This window comes from Manihot esculenta, chromosome 18 (assembly GCF_001659605.2).
Source record: "Manihot esculenta cultivar AM560-2 chromosome 18, M.esculenta_v8, whole genome shotgun sequence".
Taxonomy (NCBI): Eukaryota; Viridiplantae; Streptophyta; class Magnoliopsida; order Malpighiales; family Euphorbiaceae; genus Manihot; species Manihot esculenta.
Window position 1 is genome coordinate 2,067,107 of NC_035178.2, and position 22,723 is coordinate 2,089,829.

General features: G+C 33.2%; 3 protein-coding genes across 6 annotated transcripts; 2 read left to right on the top strand and 1 right to left on the bottom strand.

The window, feature by feature from the left end:
- Positions 1 to 833: 833 nt before the first annotated feature.
- LOC110608191 (bZIP transcription factor 44) lies at positions 834 to 2,236 on the top strand. The gene has a single exon (XM_021747403.2). The coding sequence runs from the start codon at positions 1,449 to 1,451 to the stop codon at positions 1,923 to 1,925; it is 477 nt and encodes a 158-aa protein (XP_021603095.2). The 5' UTR covers positions 834 to 1,448; the 3' UTR covers positions 1,926 to 2,236.
- Positions 2,237 to 6,585: 4,349 nt separating this feature from the next.
- Positions 6,586 to 9,727, bottom strand: LOC110606997 (protein TIC 20-I, chloroplastic). 3 transcript variants are annotated; one of them, XM_043953626.1, is made up of 4 exons: positions 9,433 to 9,727; positions 8,949 to 9,178; positions 7,651 to 7,853; positions 6,586 to 7,380 (listed from the first exon to the last, which is right to left on the bottom strand). In XM_043953626.1, exons 3-4 carry the CDS (start codon positions 7,844 to 7,846, stop codon positions 6,743 to 6,745), a joined length of 834 nt encoding a protein of 277 aa, XP_043809561.1. In that variant the 5' UTR covers positions 7,847 to 7,853; positions 8,949 to 9,178; positions 9,433 to 9,727; the 3' UTR covers positions 6,586 to 6,742. The 3 variants fall into 3 exon arrangements, with proteins under 3 accessions (XP_043809561.1, XP_043809562.1, XP_043809560.1); XM_043953627.1 differs by lacking the exon at positions 8,949 to 9,178 and having other exon boundaries at positions 7,651 to 7,849; XM_043953625.1 differs by lacking the exon at positions 8,949 to 9,178 and having other exon boundaries at positions 9,433 to 9,726.
- Positions 9,728 to 17,701: 7,974 nt separating this feature from the next.
- LOC110606693 lies at positions 17,702 to 22,047 on the top strand. Of its 2 annotated transcripts, none has more exons than XM_021745623.2 (4): positions 17,702 to 18,021; positions 19,098 to 19,500; positions 20,579 to 20,610; positions 20,735 to 22,047. In XM_021745623.2, the coding sequence occupies exons 2-4, from the start codon at positions 19,170 to 19,172 to the stop codon at positions 21,695 to 21,697; spliced, it is 1,326 nt and encodes a 441-aa protein (XP_021601315.1). In that variant the 5' UTR covers positions 17,702 to 18,021; positions 19,098 to 19,169; the 3' UTR covers positions 21,698 to 22,047. The 2 variants fall into 2 exon arrangements, with proteins under 2 accessions (XP_021601315.1, XP_021601316.1); XM_021745624.2 differs by lacking the exon at positions 17,702 to 18,021 and adding an exon at positions 18,117 to 19,016.
- The last annotated feature ends 676 nt before the right edge of the window (positions 22,048 to 22,723 follow it).

Genomic DNA, 22,723 nt, shown 5'->3' on the forward strand with positions numbered 1-22,723 from the left:
TGATCCAGTATGATTAAGTATCATTTTTTTTTATTTTTTACAATTGATTCTTCTTAAATTTAAATTTGAGACCACTATATTAAAATTATTTTAACTTTTTATAATTAAAATTAATATTTAATAATTTTAAAATAATATATTTAAAGTGATATTTTTCGAACCGTTGCTCAAATAATTAATAATTTGCATATATATGGTTAATTGTTGAAACAAAATCTATGGTTAATTAACTTTTTTTTAATTAGAGATATTTCAAATTATTTACATATATTAAAAGTTATTGATTTTAATTTTTATTAAAATAATTATTAATTACGTAAGTAATTAATTACTTTTAAATAATTTAAAGGAAGAAAAAAAAAAAGTTAAGATTGTCTAATACGTTGTAAATACTGTTGAAGCGTGCACGTGACTTTCACTTTAGTTTGTTGGTGGATAAATTGTCGAAATGACCCTTCATCAGATTTTGAAGCACCCTCTGTATCCCAAAGATTCCCTCTGCCTGCAACCGTGAAGGCTGCAACTTGACAGAAAAAGCACAGTACGTCAACGGTTAATTCTGGTACTTAGCGGTGAAAGTGAGGTAAAAAAAATATATATATATTACAGCAAAATATGAAAACAGACAACAAACCTGAAACTGAAAGATAGGTAATGATTTGAATAATAAATGGTGCTCTGCTCACCAGCTGGATTTGGACTCTTCTGCAAATTTCTCCTCAACCCCACATGCCTAATCACCTCTCCTCTCTCACCAACTACCATTTGAGATTCCTATGCCTTTTACCCTTTTCCCTTTTGTTTTTTTTTTTAATTTCCTCTTCACTCCACTCTTCCCATTTTCTTCTATAAATTCCCCCTTCAATTCCCTCAAATACCTCTTCTCTTCTCTACTCTTCCCCCTCTATAAGTTTCTGATTTGCCCATCTTTCTATTTCTTTCAGTAAGGCTGAGGTTCTGCTGGTTTCCTCTCAGAAACTGTATTTTTGCTCTTCTCCTTTCTGGGTTTTCTTGCTCTTGAATCTTTGGGTGAGAGATCTCTCTGCCTGTTGCTCTGCTCAAGATAAAAAGCTTTCTCTCTCTATCTCTCTAAATTTTGATGCTGCGTATTTTTATCTTAATGTTTGAGATTCATGTCTCCAGTCCTCAGTGAAATCCTCCGTTCGGGGTTTATGATAAATTCCTCTCTCAGGCGCAGGACCCATCTCGTTCAATCTTTCTCAGTTGTGTTCCTTTATTGGTTCTATGTGTTTTCATGAATAACCTCTTCTTCTCTGCCTGAATCAATAGTATATTACTTACATATATATATATTAGCTATATTAATTTCCCAGAAAATATTAGTTGCTGGGTCCTGCGTTTAAGGTAAGATCAAGATAAAAGATCTCAGTTTTATTGAGATTATTATTAGTTAGTATTACTTTTGGTGTAAATATATATATATATCTATGGCATCCTCTAGTGGAAATTCATCAGGATCTTCTCAGCTTCACAACTCTGGCTCTGAAGAGGACGTCCAGAACTTGATGGATCAAAGAAAAAGGAAGAGAATGCAATCCAACAGAGAATCAGCAAGGAGATCCAGGCAGAAAAAACAGCAGCACCTGGATAAATTGATGTCCCAAGTGACAGAGCTAAAGAGAGACAATAGCCAAATCCTTACGAGCATCAATATCACCACCCAACACTACTTGAATGTTGAGGCTGAAAACTCCATTTTAAGAGCACAGATGGTAGAACTTAACCAAAGACTTGAATCCCTAAATGAGATCCTCAATTATATCAACACAACTAATAGTGTTTTGGAGACTGAGGATCTCCAAACAAGTGCTGCTGCTGCTGCTGCTGATAACTTCATGAACCCATTAAGTTTGATCTATCTTAATCACCCCATCATGGCTTCTCCAGATTTCTTTCAGTATTGAGAGGATTCAGATCAGTCAGAGCTAGGAATTGGTCAATTTATGGTTGTCTTTCTTTTTTTTTTTTTTTTTTTCTGGGTGGTTTCTGTGCGTGGTCTTAATTATGGGTATGATATGGGAGAAAAAGAAAAATCTGATCTTTCTCCCTAATCTTTAATTAGCTAATAGGATGAAGCAACATGTCTATGAGAGAGTGGCAGATGGAAGATGATGATTTGAGCTTTGGCTTGTAATGGGTTATGATTATGGTGTGAAAGTGATCTACATGTATTTGGTCTCTATTCTAGTATTATATGTAGTAATGATTCTCATAACTCTGGTGCAGTGTTCATCTTTGCTTTTACTCTTTTGTGGCTACAGTAACTATTGATTATTTATTTATTTATTTTTTGAAACGGGTATTAGAGATCCTTACCATCAAACTAAATCGGTAAATTCACGGTAACTATTGATATATTTTGAATAAAACAAATATTTGTACAAGGATACACAATTGAAACAAATGTAAAATCGAAGTGATTTTAAGAATTAATATGACAATTAAAGGAGCATCTTCATTTTACTTTTGGTTTTTAGGACAAAAATAGAAAGAACAATCTGTCGAAAGGAAAAAAAGATGCCACTAATTAAATTTGTTAATTACACTAATGGGGGGCTGGACATAAAGATCAAATTAACAACGGAAAATTATTGAATGCTCCAAAAATCGAAGTGATTACATATTTAAAATAACAATTAACCAAACACTGCCTGTGGATTTGAAGATGCTGCTAAGTTTTTGCATAAATTAATTAATAATATATTTTTCTTCTATTCTATTGTTCTAGAATTTGGATTGGTTCAATGCATAATGACTCTGTTTTGGCCTCACTACTCCACATTACAATTCCAACAAGGAAATCCTTAAAGTCATTGTCTTTACTTGAAACAAGCAAATCTTGCCAAATCATCATGTTTCTTTTTTTTTTTCCTCTTTAGTGAGAATGAGATAAATTAAATAAACATACTAATAAAAAAAAATAATGGTACAAGGCAAAAAGCCAAAATTGGCTGCCACGAGGCACAAGGTGTATGAAGGAGCAAAGCAACTGCAACTCTATCATTTATTTATTTAAATTAAATTATATGAAATATTATCTGTTCAATTATAATTTTGTGACCACTAAGTTATATTAGGTAAACATTACTTTTGATTATCTTATCTTTCCTTTCATTCTATCTAAATATATTGTTAGAGAAATCCCATAATACGTGGGACCAATAGATATTTCATATAATTTATTTTTTCAACAACAACTTCTCTTAATCGTCAAAGTTAATTTTTTAAAATAAAATAAAATAAAAACAAGTAGTTGCATGTATGTTGACTCATTCCCCCTTAATTTGAATTATAAATAGCTCATTTTTTGCAACTCTTGCTTTCTGAGATGCAATTGCACTTATCACAGAAACCATTATTATTAATCATAATATAGACCTCTGATTGAGTACGATTTAATGCATTCACAGTGGGATGTCAACTGTTTACTCAATCATAGTAGAATGTATTGTCTTCTCAAAAATATCACCAAAATCATAAATACATGTGTGATAAATTAAATATAAATATATGTATGGTAAATTAATTAACTAATATAACACACGATAGATAAAGTATGAATTAGTCAATTTCATATTTATTAGCCAATCGTCTGTCAAATTAATGAATCTAACAGACCTGTAAGAACACATCATCACTTAATCCAATGAAATTTGACATAGAGAGCATCATAATAACTAAAAGTATATATGTCATTGATCCAACCTAAAAGAGGAGATTACCTTTTCACCGAATGCATCATACTTTTTGCTCTAAAAAAAAACTTTAACCTTTCTAAACTCAGGATCTGATTCATCAATATTCACACCCCATTGATTTGATCTCAGTTCATTGATTTATTTATTGAACTAAGTTATCGTCCATATATCCTCATCAGATAATTTCTAGATCTCAATTCATCGGTTAATAAATAATTAAAACTATATTGTTTTGCTCTATTATTTAAATTTTGAGAATTCTATATGATTCCATATAGTTTTGGACTTTTTTGCATGAGATAATTTTAATAGAGCAAACTAATGTTATTTATTTTGCATTAATGAAAAGGATTTGCATAAGTGAATGAAAGCTAATTCCCAAGAGCCAAGAGCTTTAATAAAAAAATTGGAAAGAGTAAAATTAATGAAGTGGGTGAATTTAGGTAGGCAAAGAGATTATTATTATAATTATTATCTGATGTTTAGCTTTTATTAGCTTCATAAATAAATAAAGTTTAGAGAAAGATAAATATTATTAGAGAGGAGAGGAGGTGATGAAACTTGGAAGCATGTGGCTATCCACTAATAAATTAATTGGCTGAGCCCTTGCCTTACTTTATTTCAAATATTTCAAGTGGCTTTATATTGTGACTAAAAGCTATAGTCCTTAAAGATATTAAATTCAAATTTATTAATTAAAAAAAATTGTTTAATGCAACTTAACAATTAAAATATAATTATGAAATGCCAAACACACAGGATTTGTGGCTGAATTCAACACAAATCACCACTCATTTGTATTTAATTAAAGCTTTTGCTTTTGAAAGGCAAAGGCACCCAGCCATAATGATGTCAGACTACAATGACATGCTCAAATAAATTCTATATATTATTAAAGCAAATTAACAATAAAAACATGTCCAAATTTGAGTAGGTTATGATTGCATCATCTCAAATCAAAGGCATTGTAATTTGGTTTTCCCGTGTCTACAAATATCAATCAACTTGGGAATTATACTCTACATTATTGAAGCTTTTAACTTTTGCCCCTCTGCACTTTCTAATTATGGTATTGGGTAATGGGTGGGGCTCCAAATTGTATATAGGGCCACTTGGTTAATCAATGACATAATCATGAAGTTGAGTTTGGGCTGTTTTGGCCTCTGATTTGTGGCTTCCGCTCACCAGTTCTGAAAAATTGGGTGTCTGGGTCTGAAGACAAATAAGACCATCACATTTGCCTCTTGCACTCTTAGTTCCAATCTGATGATGAAGATCACACAACTAGTGCTTCACCTTTTGCCAACATTTCCTTGCGTCAATGGATTGCCAAACGTAATTATTGTGTAGAAATGATTCATTATAGACCAGTCCAATATAATGACTAATGGATTTCAGACTGACAGGTTTGCCGTGCCGCAACTCAAATTAAAGAGGCTTAAGCCAATTTAATATAGACCCATAATATGTTGCATAAGATGAGACCCAAACCAACTAAAGTCCGATTTTACAGACCACATAAAATTCGAAGGAAATCGAGATAGTCAGACTCAACTAATCATCAACGTTCTTATGAAAGCAATAATAAAAATTATATTAAAAAAGAATTAAAAGAAATTAAATAACTGTTTGATGAAAACAAAAATCTTGTATTTGTGTGAAGGTGTTAGTCGGTAAAGATGTAGGAGGAGAAATAAAAATAAAATGAGGTAATGATAAACAGAGACTGAATTTACTAAAACAGACTGAATCCTAAAGGATACATGAGTTTGAAAGTAATGGGCTTGTGTGCATTTTGCTTGCAGAACGCAATTGTTTGAGAATTTCTGAAGAGCGTAATTTATTATTGTTTATATTGTATTAAGTGGTTTTCTAGTAAGTCAGACACCTAGGCAAGCAGACCCAGGTGCTCTATATGTCTTGAGTATTGAAGTCTGACGCATATTAACACTATAAATACCTTTACTACTACAGCACACCATGCGGAATTAAAATATTATATTTTTAAAATTATTAAATACAATTATTTGTTATTAATTCTGTACAAGGAATTATCAATATGATATTAAAATGTGTAATATTACATAAAAGTGACGCAATATCATATATAAAAAATAACGAACATATAGCTTTTTATGTTACTAATGAAATAATTCTTATAATTCTTTTTAAAAGATAATTTCATAAAATTGATTTATTAATATATTAATTATTTGTTTCTAATAAATTAGAATGAATAAATAATTTATAAAATTGCTCAATTATATTTATACACTACTAGATTTATCAATAATTTTAAATTATTTAGTTTAATTAATAAAAGTTATTTAAAAATAAATTTTAAATTAAATTAATTAAAAGATTAGATAAAACTTAATTTAATTATAATAGATTTTAAAAAAATTTTAAATTACAATTATAACAAATTATTTTACCAAATAAAAATATATATTAGCATGTGCAATTGTATTTATCTAGTACTTTATATTACTGTACCTTATTTATAATAATAAGACCTCTTCAACTCCTCCAAAGTCCATACATCTATTCTATTATTCCGGGCTGGACTCAGAACCTAGGAGTCATATCAGTGCTCACTTCCGAACTATGAATGATAAACACATAAATATACAATATTTTCAATAACTTCCAGACTAGGAGTTCCACTTGGGAACTGAGCCCTGTATACACGACCCTCCCTCTCTCTCATCATTAAATTAGTCAAAAGCCAATTGAAATTTTATAATGACATCTCATGGTATATGATCTACACCAACAGCAAATATCAAGCCAGCAGCAAAAATCAGGCACGACTACTACTATAAGCTAACCTACAAGCAGCATATTTTGAAAATAAGAGGAACAGTTGCAAGATCACGGGGATGTTATAAACCTTCAAAGCGACATTCATACAGTAATAACAAGAAAGATTTGGAACAGAACTTCCCCAGTCATTCAGCTCAAGAAGTTTCCAACGCAAACAGAAAATTGAAAGAACTCACTACTTTTTGTTCTTATACTTCTTAATCATAAGGGATTTGGATGTATGCTGCATCAGAGGCAAAAGGGACATCAGCATACATACCAGCAAGAGCACACCGTATGCACTCCAAGACCGTAAAAAGGAAAGCAAATGCAAACGCTGTCCAAAAATGCATGCCTAGTTTACCCCAGTAAAAACCATGTGGCAGAAAACGGGTCCCAGTCCCTATCACTTGGAGACCAATCTCCAACAACATGCCCATCACTACATGAAATCTGAAAAAGTGTGGCCATTCCTTCCTCCTCACAATTCCAAGATACGCAACAAAGAAATATGCCATCAGGGACCAGCTTGGCAAACTGCCAATTGCTCCAAGGAATGGGTATGTCAAAAATTCAAAGTCTTCAAGGAATGGGTGCAGGTGATATGCTGTCTCAGCATACATCCATGTCTCATGAAGAGGCATCAAATAAGGGAGACATGCTAAAGTCCTCCACCACCATCTTGGCTTCTTGGTCATTGGAGGATAGCGAAAACTGGAAGGGACATCTTTTGATGCTCGAGGGCACTCATATGATTTTCGTTGCCTTGGTAATGAGGGAATAGTGTGCCAAATTCTACCTTGATCACCACTTAAGAGTGGGGTTGACGAAGAAGAAAGGTGCAATAATGGCAAACCTATTATTGAAAATGTCTAAATTAGAACAAGAAGGACCATGATTGAGGTGCCGTATATAGCATATTAAGACCACCAAAGCGAGAAGTTATGGTCAGAACTGTTAAATAAATTAAGGCTTCATGGTAAGTCCACTATTTGTTTTGATGACAAAATAAACCATTTGCTTCATAACTGCTTCCAAAAAAAAAAATGGGGGTGAAGGGAAAAATAAAATAAAATAGAAGAGGAGCATTATGAGAGAGAGAGAAAGAGAGAGTTTTTGCAGGTACCTCTACATGATCGGGATTTAGATGTAAGATCTTGAACTGAAGACAATGAACTCCTGATATTTAAGAATGCAGCCTTGGGAGTCGATCGAGGAACACATGCAGATAACAGGCTACTATGCATGGGTTTACATGTCCTGGTGTTTGTAAAAGCACACCCAGCAGCAGGAGGCGAGGCACACCCATTTAGAATCATCATCAGCTACCTTTTTGAAGATAAGGTAAGTTGAGAAATTAACAAAGGAAATTAAAAAAGATCCATAGACAAAAGATAAAACAAACCACCCAAGTTTCTTTTCAGAAATGATGTAGATTTTAGAACCAACTGCAGAGAGTGAGGAATTATAGGAATCAGAAGAAGCTATGAAAAAATAAAGTATCCCTCCACAGACTGTCAGGATAAGTTCTTAAGGAATATTTTTCTTTTCAGACCTACAACCGTCAATGGTAATTGTACCATGAGAAAACAGACAGATTCTGAGGAGAATATATGGTTTTTATATGGAGTAATAAGCTATTGCCGGAACACAAAATTTTATCAGATCCACCTTCCATCCATTTGCAGCAAGAATCACCCATAAACAAAAGCTCCTACAAATAATACCTTAAACCAAAACAACAAATAAATGCAAATAACTTCAAAACAAATTAATCTCTCTCTCTTTTGGAAAAGAGAAGTCCATTAACTGCTTATTTCAAAGTAGCAGATAAAACTAGGTCCATCATTCTTAGTGATGAAATGCTCATCAAAGGATTAACATAAAAGCCCTAAATTCAGAAGTTATCCTTTGTATTGAGGCACTTCATCTACACCATCAAAATACCATACCATTTCACAAGAATTGATCATGAAGCACCTAAATTCGAATCCCATTATATGTAAAATTCCCAAACCCATTTAGTATTTTAATTTTAATACCCATGCCCGTTCCAAATCCATTTAACAATACCCGCATAATACCCGAACCCAACTACTTAGGAACTATTAAAGGTTGACATTTTAAATATCCTAAATATGAAGAACAATAATATGAATGAGCAAACAATATATAACCACAAGAACAAATAACATACAGTAACTTAATCAACAAATAAATTTATTTAAGTCAATACACAACCAAAAACTAAAATAATCACACCAGTTCACCTAGTTAAATCTGAACCATGCTAAAATTATAATTCAACCAGCATTAAAAGAAAAGGATAAAAGCTTTATCAAAGAACTAATAAATATGAACTAACGCAGTGGAAGGAACATAAAAAATTTTCAATGTAGCCTAATCTATAGCAGCATTTCCTACCTTGATGGTGCATGGCACTATTTTCTTCTATTCTTGTAAGGTTGTGCTATTAAACAATATAATTGGTGCCTAATCTTGGTTATTGGTCAAACAGATGAAATCATTGATCCATCCATGAAAGGGATGCCTCCATATATGAATAAGGCATCAGATACAAAATTTGATGATTCAGATGAATATTCTGGTGCTTCTAGTGAGGGGATAGAGACAGAACCAGATGGGACTGAAGCCTGGTCACCAAAATTTATCACAGTAATAGAAATTCTATGATAAATGGCAAATTTACAATGACAATATTTCATACAACAAAACAAAAAATCTTGATGATTAATTAAAAAATCTTTAACAGCAACTAAAATTTTTCTAACAGTAACTAAATAATCAGATTGATAATACATAAATTCTAAAGATCTTTAATAGCAACTAAAAAATCTTTAACAACATGCACTTAAAAAACCTTGATTATCAAAATCTGATTACAAACCTGAAGAGAGTTCCAGTCAAATCTTGATTACTAGAATAACCGATTCAACGAAAGAAAGAAACGCCAACTGGGAAGAGAGGGAAAGGAGTTGTCGCCAACTGGGGAGAGGGAAGAGTTGTCGTCGACTGAGGAGAGAAAGGAGATGTCGCCGACGCCGACTGGGGAGAGGGAAGGGTTGTCTCCGACTGGGCTGCCGGCAGTCTCGGCATTCAGCAGTGAAGTGGGGGAGAGAGGCGTCGACAGCTGTATCTCTATCCAAGAAAAATTGATTAGGGTTGGTTTGGGACTTGGGTGGGTTTGTCAGTTTTTTAAAGGCGTATTGAAAAAACAATATATAAATATTTATCCCTTTTTTAATCTTCATTTTAAAATTTTCGATAATAAAATTAACCTTTTTATCCATGTATTATATTATTTAAAATTATTTTTAAAATTTTATTAAATAAAAAAAATTTAAATATTCAAATTAATTTATATTTATATTTAAATTTTTAAATAATAAAATTAATTTTTTAATGTATCATAATTATAATTAAATTAAATTAATAAAAAATTATAATATAATCATAACATTTTATTTAGCAAATAAAATAATTTTTTAAATATATATTTTTATTTCAATAATATTTTTATTATTATTTTCGTTATTTATTTTTATACATATATTATGATTTAATAAAAATTTAAAAATATAAAAAAATTATAATATAAAATATATAATATTTTATTTTATTTAATATTATTAATATAAAATATAATTTTTTAAAATTAACTAATAAATTAATATATATTATATATTTATTTGTTATATAAATGAGCAAAATAAAAATATTGAATATTTCAAATAATTTATCATAAATATAATTAATATATTTATATTTTTATAAAAATTATAAAAGAAATATCTTTATATATTTAAAAAATATAATATTTTATTTAATTTAATATTATTAATATAAAATATAATTTTTCATATACTAAAAATATGTGTATAATTTATAGTGATAAGTATAAATCTTCAATAGAATATTTTAATATATAATAATTATAAAGTGAAATTTTATTTATAATAATTATTTATTTAATATTATATATGATAAATATAAAATAAAAATATATTTTTAATATAAATTTTAAATTAAATAATTATGTATTTATTAATATAAAAATTTAAGAAACTATATTATAATTTATCAATAACTTTTCAAATTCAATTTAGTATTTTTAGTTATAATTGTAACAAATTGAAAGAAATTTTATTTTATTATTCAAAATTTAAAAATTTAAATTTTTTTATTTAATAAATTTTTTTAATAAATAATATTGACATAATATATGAACTAAAAATTTTTAATTAAAATTAATTAAGATAAATAACTAAAATTAAGATAAATATAAAAAAATTAATTCTATTTTCAAATATTTTAAAATTATTATATAAATATGAAAGGTATTAAACGGTTAATTTATTAGAATAATTATTTATAATTTAAATATTAAACATAATCAATATATGCTTATAGTTAAAGAATATTTAACGAAATTTTAATATATAATAATTATATGTGAAATTTTATGTCGAATTCATTTATAATAAATATTTATTATATATAATATATTTATTATTATATTAATAAATATAAATATATTTACTTTTAATATAAAATTTAAATTAAAAAAGTATGTGTTTTATTAATATAAAATTTTAGGTGCTATAATGTTAATTATTATTATTATTTTTATTTTTAATATAATGTTTTAGTTATAATTATAATAAATTGAATTTTTTTAATTTTATTACTAAAATTATAAAATTTTAATTATAAATATGGATTAATGTAGATATTTAAATTTTTTTAATCGATGCTCGTAATTTTTAATATGAATGAATCCTAACTATACTGGTTGAATAATATTTTCGTGAGCTAATTTAAAGAGGAAAATAATTTATTTAAATAATGTTGAATTGATATTTAGGTTTTATCAAAGTGACGGAAGACCAAGTTTCTTCCAGGAAAACTTTTATATTATTATTATTTTTTTTTTTCAACAAAACAAAGCTCTTCTTTAGAGTAATAGTCAAATTATCGGAAATGAATTTTCGACCTATCTTAATTAAAAAAAATATTTTTCTAATAATAAAGTATTTTTGTTGAATTTGTAATTTTAAATATTAAAATTTGTTTATTATTTTTTAAATCATACTAAATCTGAAAAAATATATAAAAGATAATTAAAAGTTATGTATGATAAAAGAAATACATATTATAAATTGATTTTAGCGCAACAGTCCATCATGAAAGTTGTCAGGATATTATATAAAAAATTAACTTATCATATAAAAAATTAAAAGTTAATTTTTCATCTACTATCATTCTTGGGATAATTCGTCAACATTAATCTATGAGTTAAATGATTTATTTCTTCCTCTCACTCACCTCTATAGCACTTAGAATATAAAATCACTCATCTCTATAGCATTTAGAATACAAAATCACCTAGAAGAATAACAATGGAGTAAGGATATAGCTATTCGCTTTATTGTACTTGAAACTCAAAAAACCAATCATCTAAACATTTATATTCTTCACGACCATTTAAACATTGACATTTTTTTAATAGAAAAAAGAATATATCACCCCTCCAGAAAACAGAAAATGATGAAAGAATTTGTTAAAATAAAGGAAAAGATGATGTCTTAGATTCTATAACGAATCTAAATTCAGGTAAGTTTTTGTAGTAAATTTGGATATATAATTATTTTTATGCATTCATACTTTTTTGCCACATTTACACAAACACGGAAGTTGATGGACTTTTAGACTAGAATATCCTAAGTCGGTTTAAGTTCTATTCAACTTTCAAGGGCAGGTTGTACTAGGGTTTGCTCTTTTTCAATGCGTTTGATAGACCCCTGAGGCAGTCCACTCGGTCGATCATCAAGAATAAGAAGTATTTAAATTAAATATGCTGATATGTTTATCCTGCAGCATTTATTCGTTATTTTTTTTAGTTGTTTACTTAGTCATATTTGGTGTTAACAAATCATGGCTAGAATCTCTCATGAGTGCCGTTTGTGGCCATTAAGTTAGGAATAAGTTGTTGAGTTTTTTCCTATTTAAATTCTTTGTAGCTGCAGCAATAAAGGGGAAAAAAAACCAGAAACTTTTTATTTTTCTTAATTAATTTCTTAAGGTTTTGACTGGGACCCATCAGTGGTATCAGAGCCATTAATTCCTAATTTTTTTTCTTTCTCTCTTTTCTTTTTCATGGCAACAAACAAAGAGCGAATTGAGAATTTGGAAGCTGGCCTTGGTCAGCTCCAGGAGAGTGTATCAAAAATGGAACAGGGACTTCGCAATGAGCTGCAACAACTCACAGCAGCCATTTCTAAGATCTCTGACCTATCGCTTGCTGGTAAGGAGGCATCTAGCAGTGTTGGAGACCGAATCAGCCAGGTTCGCGACAAACAAGCTGAACCCAGGGATGGAGACAAACCATTGTATTCTAAACAATCCACGCCCGTCAAAAGACTTTCCTGGGAAGAGATGCAGAATCGGCGAGCAAAGGGATTGTGTTTTAACTGCGACGAAAAATTTTTTCCAGGCCACAGGTGTTCCAAACCGCAGCTTCTCCTCCTTGACGGTGGCCTTAATTTTGACGAGGATGACGAAGAAATTGAGCCTGAGATTTCGTTGCACGCTCTCTCTGGTTGGTCTTCCGCAGGTACTATGAGAGTTGCACTACAAATTCAATCTTTTGAGCTGATTGTTCTTATTGATAGTGGGTCTACTCATAACTTTGTCAATGAGAAAATAGCTGGGCTTATCAGACTTCCGGAGCACCCAACGAGGCCATTCACTGTGAAGGTGGCAAACGGTACTCCTCTGCCCTGTAATGGAAAATTCAAAGATATCTCATTCTCCTTACAAGGTATACCCTTTATTGCTACATTTTATTCCTTACCAATTATGGGATTAGATGTCGTTTTGGGAGTGCAGTGGTTACAACAACTGGGTACTGTTCAATGTAATTGGAAAACTTTGACGATGAATTTTGAATGGGAAGGACAGCAACGCCATCTACAGGGCATCCAACACCAGCAGATTGAACCCCTTTCCTTGAGGGCTATGACTAAAGAATTGCACCATGGCAGCACAATCTTTGCTATATGTGTTGAAACCACATCAGTTATACTCGAAGGAATACACCCAGAAATGCAACAATTACTTAGTCAATTTGCAGACATTTATCAGAAGCCAACCCAGCTTCCACCTCACAGGGACATTGAACATCATATCAACCTTAAAGATGGAACTGATCCGGTGAATGTACGCCCTTATAGGTACGCTTATTTTCAAAAAGCAGAGATTGAAAAGCAGGTACAGGTTATGTTGCAATCAGGGCTGATCCGGGCTAGTACAAGTCCATTCTCTTCTCCTGTTCTCTTGGTTAAGAAGAAGGATGGCTCATGGCGGTTCTGCACTGATTATAGGGCCCTTAATTCTGTCACAATTCGGGACAGGTTTCCAATACCATCTGTGGAGGACATGTTAGATGAGTTATATGGAGCTGCATATTTCACCAAACTTGATCTCATTTCTGGATTCCATCAGGTTCGGGTTCACTCTGCCGATATCCACAAGATAGCCTTCCGAACTCACAACGGCCACTATGAATATCTGGTAATGCCTTTCGGGTTATGCAATGCACCCTCAACCTTTCAGGCTCTTATGAACACTATTTTTCGCCCTTATTTAAGAAAATTTATGCTGGTTTTCTTTGATGATGTTCTAATATATAGCCCAGATTGGAACACACATCTCGAGCATGTCCGCCAAGCTTTTGAATTACTGAGGCAGCATAAACTCTATCTTCGACTCAACAAATGTGCGTTTGGCCAACAGCAAATTGAGTATTTGGGTCATGTTGTTACGCATGACGGGGTTCGTGTGGATCAAGGAAAAATAAAGGCTATGCTTGAATGGCCACAACCCACTAATATTTCTGAATTACGTGGTTTTTTGGGACTTACAGGTTATTACCGAAAGTTTGTTCGTGATTATGGTGTTATTGCTCAACCTCTAACTAATTTGTTGAAGAAGGGTAAATTCCTGTGGTCTGCCGACGCTGAATCATCATTTCAAGCCTTGAAAACAGCCATGACTACCACTCCTACCCTTGCTATGCCGAATTTTGATGAGCCTTTTGTTGTCATTACAGATGCATCAGGTACTGGCATTGGAGCGGTTTTAACTCAAAATGACAGACCCATTGCTTTTCTGAGCCGTGCCTTAGGAGTTTCCAAGCAATCTTTGTCTACTTATGCCAAGGAAATGCTAGCCATCCTTCAAGCAATCCGCACTTGGCGTCCTTACCTGCTTGGCCGGAAATTTTATATTCAAACTGACCAACGCAGTCTAAAGTACATGGTGGAACAACGGATTATCACTCCTGAACAGCAAAATTGGGTGTCCAAACTGTTGGGTTATGATTTTGAAGTCATTTACAAGCCAAGAAGGGAGAATAAAGTGGCTGATGCCTTGTCTCGGGTCACAGGTAGCCCTAGCCTGCATGCTCTATTCCTTCCTCACTCAACTCTGTGGGATCAGATTCGGGCAACTATGACTTCTCATCCATACATGTTAAAAGTTAGTCGATTGGCCACTGAGAAGCCAGAAGAACTGTATTTGTGGAAGAATGGATTAATTTTTTACAAAAATCGGGTGGTAATTCCTCCTCAATCTGATTTGACTACTAAGCTTTTGCAGGAGTTTCATGACTCCCCTTGTGGAGGACATTCTGGGGTGCTTCGTACCTATAAAAGGCTAGCACAACAATTTTTTTGGCCTTCGATGCGGGATCATATACAAGAGTATATTGCTGCTTGTTCGGTTTGTCAAAAGAACAAAGCATTGACATCTTCGCCGGCGGGTCTTCTTCAACCCCTGCCTATCCCAGAACAGGTTTGGGACGATATTACAATGGATTTCATTGATGGCCTTCCCTCTTCACATGGTAAAAATTCAATTTTAGTTGTCGTCGACCGTTTAAGCAAGTATGCACATTTTTTATCATTGTCTCATCCATATACTGCTAAGATTATTGCTGAGAAATTTGTTGACGGCATTGTCAAGTACCATGGTATGCCCAAATCTATTATTAGTGACCGGGATCCTATTTTTATAAGTCATTTTTGGCGGGAGTTTTTTAAGCTGTCTGGCACTCAATTAAATATGAGCTCCTCCTACCATCCTGAAACTGATGGTCAGACTGAAGTCACTAATCGGTGTTTGGAACAATACCTCCGCTGTTTTGCTTCACAGCAGCCTCGCAAATGGAGTTCCTTCTTGCCTTGGGCTGAGTTTTGGTATAACACTTCTTTCCACAAATCAATTGGCATGTGTCCTTTTTTGGCTTTGTATGGCCGACATCCGCCTGTTATACCACGATATGAGTTGGGTCAATCTCTGGTTAATAAAGTTGATCAGACTTTGGCGACGCGGGATGAGATCTTACAAGAATTAAAAATTAATTTGGCACAGGCTGCTAATAACATGAAATAGATAGCCGATTTGAAGCGTCGTAATATTGAATATCAGGTGGGCGATTTTGTCTATCTTAAATTGCAACCTTACAGACAACACTCGGTGTATAGGCGTCCATTCCACAAACTTGCTAGTCGTTTTTATGGACCATATCGGATAGAAGAAAGAGTTGGCAACTTGGCTTACAAATTGCAGTTACCTCCTGGTTCTAAAGTTCATCCAGTGTTTTATGTTTTTCTTTTGAAAAAACATGTTGGCACTGCTGTACCTGTTTCATTGGATTTCCCAAACCTCACTGACGAAGGATTTGCTATGTTGGAACCTGAAGCAATTCTTGATACTAGGTGGGTTCGCAACGGCTCTCGGGTTATAGAAGAATGTCTTGTTCAGTGGAAACATTTGCATCGTGATGATGCCATTTGGGAGAACTTTGCAGACCTACAGGCGCGGTTTCCTTCTTCCAACCTTGAGGACAAGGTTCCTTTGGATGGGGGGAGTAATGATAGACCCCTGAGGCGGTCCACTCGGTCGATCATCAAGAATAAGAAGTATTTAAATTAAATATGCTGATATGTTTATTCTGCAGCATTTATTTGTCATTTTTTTAGTTGTTTACTTAGTCATATTTGGTGTTAACAAATCATGGCTAGAATCTCTCATAAGTACCGTTTGTGGCCATTAAGTTATGAATAAGTTGTTGAGTCTTTTTCTATTTAAATTCTTTGTAGTTGCAGCATTAAAGGGGAAAAAAAAAACCCAAAAACTTTTTTTTTTCTTAATTAATTTCTTAAGACTTTGACTGGGATCCATCAGCGTTGAGTCAATATTTACTTTGTCTGCTTTTTTTTCACTTGAATTACATATTAAGAATACGATAATCATTAAAATAGAATGAAAATTTTTTTTCCATTATGAATGAGATTTGGACAAAAATTTTATTATCCTATTGGTATTTATAGTTGATTTGTTATGTTATTTTTTTAATATTCTTTATAAATTTTAGCTTGCATTTCCAAGGTTCCTTTTGATGTATTTTGAATATAATTTTTTAGCTTGATGTGCGGCAGAGGTAGATAATCATACAGTAGTTGGAGCTTCGGGAATTTAGCAATCATGCGTGATCTTCTACTATGAAGTTGTTATTGAAGAGGACAAAAATTGGTGGTGTTGCGATTGTCATCAGGGTTGATGCTATAGTGAATCAGATGAGACATTACAAATTTTTCTTCTCGCGAGTTTAGGTTAATACTTTATGGAATTTTAACTGGGCCTGCTTTCGGTTGGGCTGGGCTAGTATAATCAATAGAGTGTTTTGAAGAGATTGGGTTTTTCTAACTCATATCTTATACTTTACTTTTTGGACCATATTAAAATGTACTTCTAATACATCGTTCAAAAAACATTGATATTTAATTATTATAATTCTTTATAATTTAAGCAGTAAATAAAAAAACCACTTTATATAAATTTAATACATTATGAATAACATAAAAAAAATAAAAATAAAGAACAGTCCTTTTTATATTGTCATTATTAATTATTATAGATAAATCCTGCGCTTTAATAAAAGCCAAGCGACTGCGACTTTTTGCACCCGCCTTGAAGAAAAGCCTAAATTGCACGTACTGGAAAGAAAAAAGCACCACATACTGCCCTTTTTCATTTACCCTTTTGCCCTTCAAGTATTAAAGAACCAACTCAGTTCAAAAGGCGAAGAAAAAGGGCAAATTTTTTACAAAAAAAGAGGGCAAAAAGCGGAATATAATACGTGGCACAATTCCCCATGTGGGCTTCACTATGATTCACTCACACACCCTCTCATCTCCGTTTGAACGATCGGCCGTTCTCTCTGCCGCCAAACGAAACGAAGCTCCTTCCCAAGCCGTTGTGCTGCACATCGCATAAATTTTTGGTTCTGCCCTGTCTGACCTTCTTCATTTTTATTCTCTCTTAGAACGTACAGTGACAGAAGCAGAAGAAGAAGAAGAAGCGCTCCCTTTTCTCGCGTTCTGTTGGCTTCTCTATTTCAAATTTTTCAACGGTGAGAATTTGTTGCTTTCGTTTTATATTTATTTTTCGTGTTTTTCAATTTGCTTTCCAGATAGTTCATAAACCCTAGTTTGATTTTTATCACGAATCGCCGTACTTCTCCATTGTTTGTCAGATTATAGTTATGAATGTTATTTTTTCTTGTGTAATTAAATGCTATTTTTGCAATTTTAAGGGGTTTCATTTGTTTTTTGTATTTTTTTTTATTTTGCTGAATTTTTATTATTAAAAATTATATTTACTTTCTTCCGGCCAGTAGCTATTATGTACTAATTTGTTTAGATAGTGATTCTCGTTTCCGCATTATCCCCTGCACAAATGGTTATAGAATTTATAGGCTGTGTATTTAATGCACGAGTTTAACTTGGTGGTGGAGTAAATAGTTATGTGTTGATTTATATCGAATGCGGATGCATTTAGTAAGTAATTATTAAAAAATTCTAACTTTAGGTCTTTGTTGTTTGGGAATTGATTAGGGGTGTGTGTTGGATCTCTTAAGTGATTAACTTATTAACAGCAAGTAGTTGCAGTAGTAGCAATGGTATTGATGAATCAGATTGACAATCTGTACGAGGGTTTTGATTCCTGTTGACGGCATTAACTCCTATTCTGATGCAAATATCTGAGAGAGTTTCGATATTATTTCTTTAGGAGAACACTTTTTACGTTAGGTAACTATATTACTGGTGGAGGCATGTAATTTTTTTTATTTTTCAGTTTAATACTACATTTGCAAGCTAGCATAATTTCCTCTCTTTTTTGCTTTCCTAAAAAAAATCTATCTTATAATAGTATGCAAATTGCTTGGAATATGAGTGTTATGTGGGTTTTTGACATTTGTAAGGAAAAAACATATCTGAGTGTTTAATTAGTTTTATGTTTGGAAATGCACTTGGTTGCATAACTGTATCTATAATATAGTCCTTGTCCTCATGTATTTTAGGGAGATATGTGTGACTCTTCACTCGGAGACATGATTTAAGCTTGGTATTGATTTATTTCCTACTTTTATTTTGAGTTGTTTATTAATAATTCTGCTTTTATTTTGTTTTTTTACCTTTCCAACAGGTTTCTCTGCTAAGTGCTTCTTCTTGATTTTTGTTCGTGGTGTTACGTAATCTCTGTTCTATTTGAGTGATCATGGGGTCAGCTTGCTGCATTGCAGCAAGAGAAAAAGATCTGCCCAGCAGAACTGGAGGTAATGCTTTGTACAGGAATGTCAGATGCTCTCCAACTTGGAGCTTCCAGTGGGAAAATCGAAGGCGTGTGGCTAGTGAAATTGATGATTCACCATATCAAACTTCTCATAGATTCAGCAGAGATGTCAGTGTGGAGGTGAAGGGGCCTGTAGGCTCTGATAGAGGTAATCTTTCTGATGAGGTCAGTCTGCATGAGAGTTTTGGAACACCTGTCTCTCTGAAGTCTCCGGTACATGAAGGAGTGGTAGCAAATCTTATAGCTCAACCTTCAGGTGACGTGTTGCACTATTATCTTAACCCTATTCTAAGGCTAAGTAATCCTTATGATTTTTTTTTCAATGTGTTTTATTGTCCCCCTTTGATATGTCCAGAATTGTGACTGTTTCTTATATAAACGTCCTGTTATCTCCATCTGAATGAGTTTTGCTCTTCAGGTGTTTTGTTATCCAGGAAAACTCCACCTGATATGATTTTGCATAAATTAATTGTCAGAGATACATTATGTTTTTGGAGTGCTGTGCTTCCATATCTATGAATCTCCATAGTTGGAAGATGTTGTGTACTTTTTCTGTATTTATATTTGTTATCATGATACAGCTGAAGCACACCTATATGGACATAACAAATTGCCTAGTGTTAACTTAGAATGTTTATGGTTGCTGATTTGACCAAATTTCTTACTTTTACCTTCATTATTTTGGGGTGATAGCATTCAACATGCTTTTGAGGTGAACCTTGGAATATCATGTTTCTGTTCCATGTCAAAGCAAAATTCTGATACATCTTTGGATTTTAATAATTGCCTATTTCTTGTTCTTTCCAGTATTAATTTGTGAAATCATATTGGAAGTCATTCAGATAAGTGCCTTTTTTCCCTTTCTTTTTTGTGAATCATTCAGCTGAGTTGCCATGTTCTCCATGGATTCTTTTTAATGATGCGATGCTTGATATTTCTTTATAAATCTTGATTTTTATAAGTTTGTCAATTGTGAAACTTAACCAACTAAAACCTAGAAACATGGTTTCTCTTCCCATTATCCCACTGCTTCTGTGGCAGATCAGTGTGTGGTGTCAGGTCATTGAGTGAATCTTGTTTTGGTCTCAAGTGGATCTTTCAGGTTACTCTTGTAGTTGTGACTTTCCTATGGTGTTCTGAAGCTGTGCTTAATTACTGCTAATTGTTAGTTTAACCATCTGAAAATGTTGCAAGCATGTTATGCTTACCAGTTTCCTTCCGTATTTTTTATTTCACTGCAAACTGTTGTTAGTTATATTGTTTTTGAGATGCAGTTCTGTGATGCCCGGATTTTGTCGTGTTGTATGTGATACTTTTTTGTATTATTGATGCAGGCGTGTCGATGGAACACAATTACCCTGTACATGTGAGTTTGGACGAGTTGGGTCGAAATTTACTATTGTAGCTTAACTTTTGTTTGTTTGTGTTTTTTTTTTTCTTCCTCCTGGTGTTAGTTTATTATCGTTGGACTTCTATCTGATTGTCTTCAGGGAAAGAACTCTTCAGAATCTCCTGATATTGCAGAACTACCTGCCCCAAAGCTTTCATTTTCAGTAGATTCATCATTTTCAACATCAGGAGTTGATCCTCTTCCTGCCTGTGATCATTCATTTCCCCCAAGTTCAACCCCGTCAAGACGGGCTCAGTGTTCACCTGGGCATCGGCTATTAAGGCAGATTTCTGATAGTCGGATTATGGGATTGAAGTCACCGAATGATTACTCTTTATCTGAAGGAAGGTCATCATTTGTGTTCTCCACTTGCAGCCATGACTTCGCGACGGGATCCTATGGTGGTTCTTCTGATGGTTGGTCCATGCGAACCTTCTCTGAGCTTGTGGCTTCTTCACAAAGGGAGAGGTGGTCTTTTGACAGTGAGCACCTGGGCTATGGTTTGAGCAAATTAAGTGGATGCAGTGGCAGGTTTTCTCATTCTCCCTCTTTAGAGCTTCAAACTTGTGGAGCTTGTTCAAAGTTATTGACTGAGAGATCTTCTTGGAGCAGCCAGAGAATTCTTGCAAGCAATGAGCTCTCAGTAGTTGCCGTGCTGGTATGTGGGCATGTGTACCATTCCGAGTGTTTGGAGGCCATGACACTAGAGGTTGACAGATACGACCCATCTTGCCCAATATGCATGGGAGGCGAGAAGCAAGTCCCAACTATGTCCAAAAAGGCTTTGAGAGCTGAAGCAGAGTTAAAGGCCAGAAGTCGCAAGATTTCGAGAAATCGGGTTATAGATGGTTATCTTGACAGTGATTCTGATGATTTTGACTATCAAAAAAATGCCATGTGGGGAGGTGCTCCAAAGATGGAACCTAGTTCCAGTGCAGCAAGCTCCTCCACAAAGCCGTTCTTGAGACGGCATTTTTCATTTGGGTCCAAATGGACAAGGTCCCTGTCAGATAAGGATTCTGCCAGGAAAAAAGGTTTTTGGGCAAGATATCGCAAATATTAAGAGGCTACGGGTTTCTCTCTCTAATTATCTTGTGGCATTCATTTTGGAAGATCGTTCCTTATCAATTTGAAGTTGAATGTAAGGGCTGCGAGCAATTACCAAAGAGGGCTTTTAGCATATTTCAGCAGCCAAACTCTCCACGGTCTTCCCCTTTAACTTACCGCGGAGGCCTTCTTAATGTGTCGGTCAATTTTATCTGCGAAAATGTTTGTATTGTATAATGATTACTCTCGAGAGGGCAATCACAAGGCTTGAATGGGTTCATTTTTGGATTCCATTCTAATCAACAAAAATGAAATTGTCTCTTATATCTTCAGTGAAATGTGAATGTTTTCTTCGACCGTGTTTTACTTGATATTGTCAATTGAATGCATAATGGCAAAAATTGAATCTATCATATCAAATTGTGGATTTCATTTAGAAAAAGAACTGGCTCTTCTCTCTCTAGTTTCTTTCTAGAGAGAATCCCTCTGTTGAGCTTGTCGGCCTCTCCTGCAGATTTTCTCTTTTCCACCTCGGAGTGTGGGTCTCCCTCCCACATTTGGTGGTGTTTATATATTTTTTCTATTAGTGTTGATGCAAAGGGACTTTAAGGAGAGGAAGGGATTGATAACTGCATGTTGGTTTTGGAGGGTGTTTAAAGGTGGTTCATCTTTAGCAGTCGTATACCAGGCGTGGATGCCATTTATGGTGACTCAAAGCTTTTGAGCTGTAGAGCTTTAGCCACTATTCTCTTCTCGAGTGTTTCTTTTGCGGTGCTCGTGCTTAGCCTTCATTTCTTGTTCTCATGGTTGCAGTACAGATTTGAGCCTTTGAAAGTATTGTGATGGACGTTTGGTAACCTTGTGAGTTTCAGTAGTTAAGTATTTTAATTTATTGTTTTGAGTGATTTCCATACTTCTTGACCCTCATAAAATTCATTATTTTTTCTTCCACAATAGATTGTTTGGGTTTCTATTTTGGACTAATTTTATTTTTATCATTCTATATTTGAATTAAACCTTTTTTTTCTCTCAACATTGAATA

Excerpts from the sequence above, each read along its gene's own strand:
- LOC110608191 (XM_021747403.2), top strand. The coding sequence starts at position 1,449 with ATGGCATCCTCTAGTGGAAATTCATCAGGATCTTCTCAGCTTCACAAC.
- LOC110606997 (XM_043953627.1), bottom strand. The coding sequence starts at position 7,846 with ATGATGATTCTAAATGGGTGTGCCTCGCCTCCTGCTGCTGGGTGTGCT. Across the intron at positions 7,381-7,650 it reads TAAATCCCGATCATGTAGAG|GTTTGCCATTATTGCACCTT; the intron begins GTACCTGCAAAA and ends TTTCAATAATAG.
- LOC110606693 (XM_021745623.2), top strand. The coding sequence starts at position 19,170 with ATGGGGTCAGCTTGCTGCATTGCAGCAAGAGAAAAAGATCTGCCCAGC. Across the intron at positions 19,501-20,578 it reads TCTTATAGCTCAACCTTCAG|GCGTGTCGATGGAACACAAT; the intron begins GTGACGTGTTGC and ends TTATTGATGCAG. Across the intron at positions 20,611-20,734 it reads AACACAATTACCCTGTACAT|GGAAAGAACTCTTCAGAATC; the intron begins GTGAGTTTGGAC and ends GATTGTCTTCAG.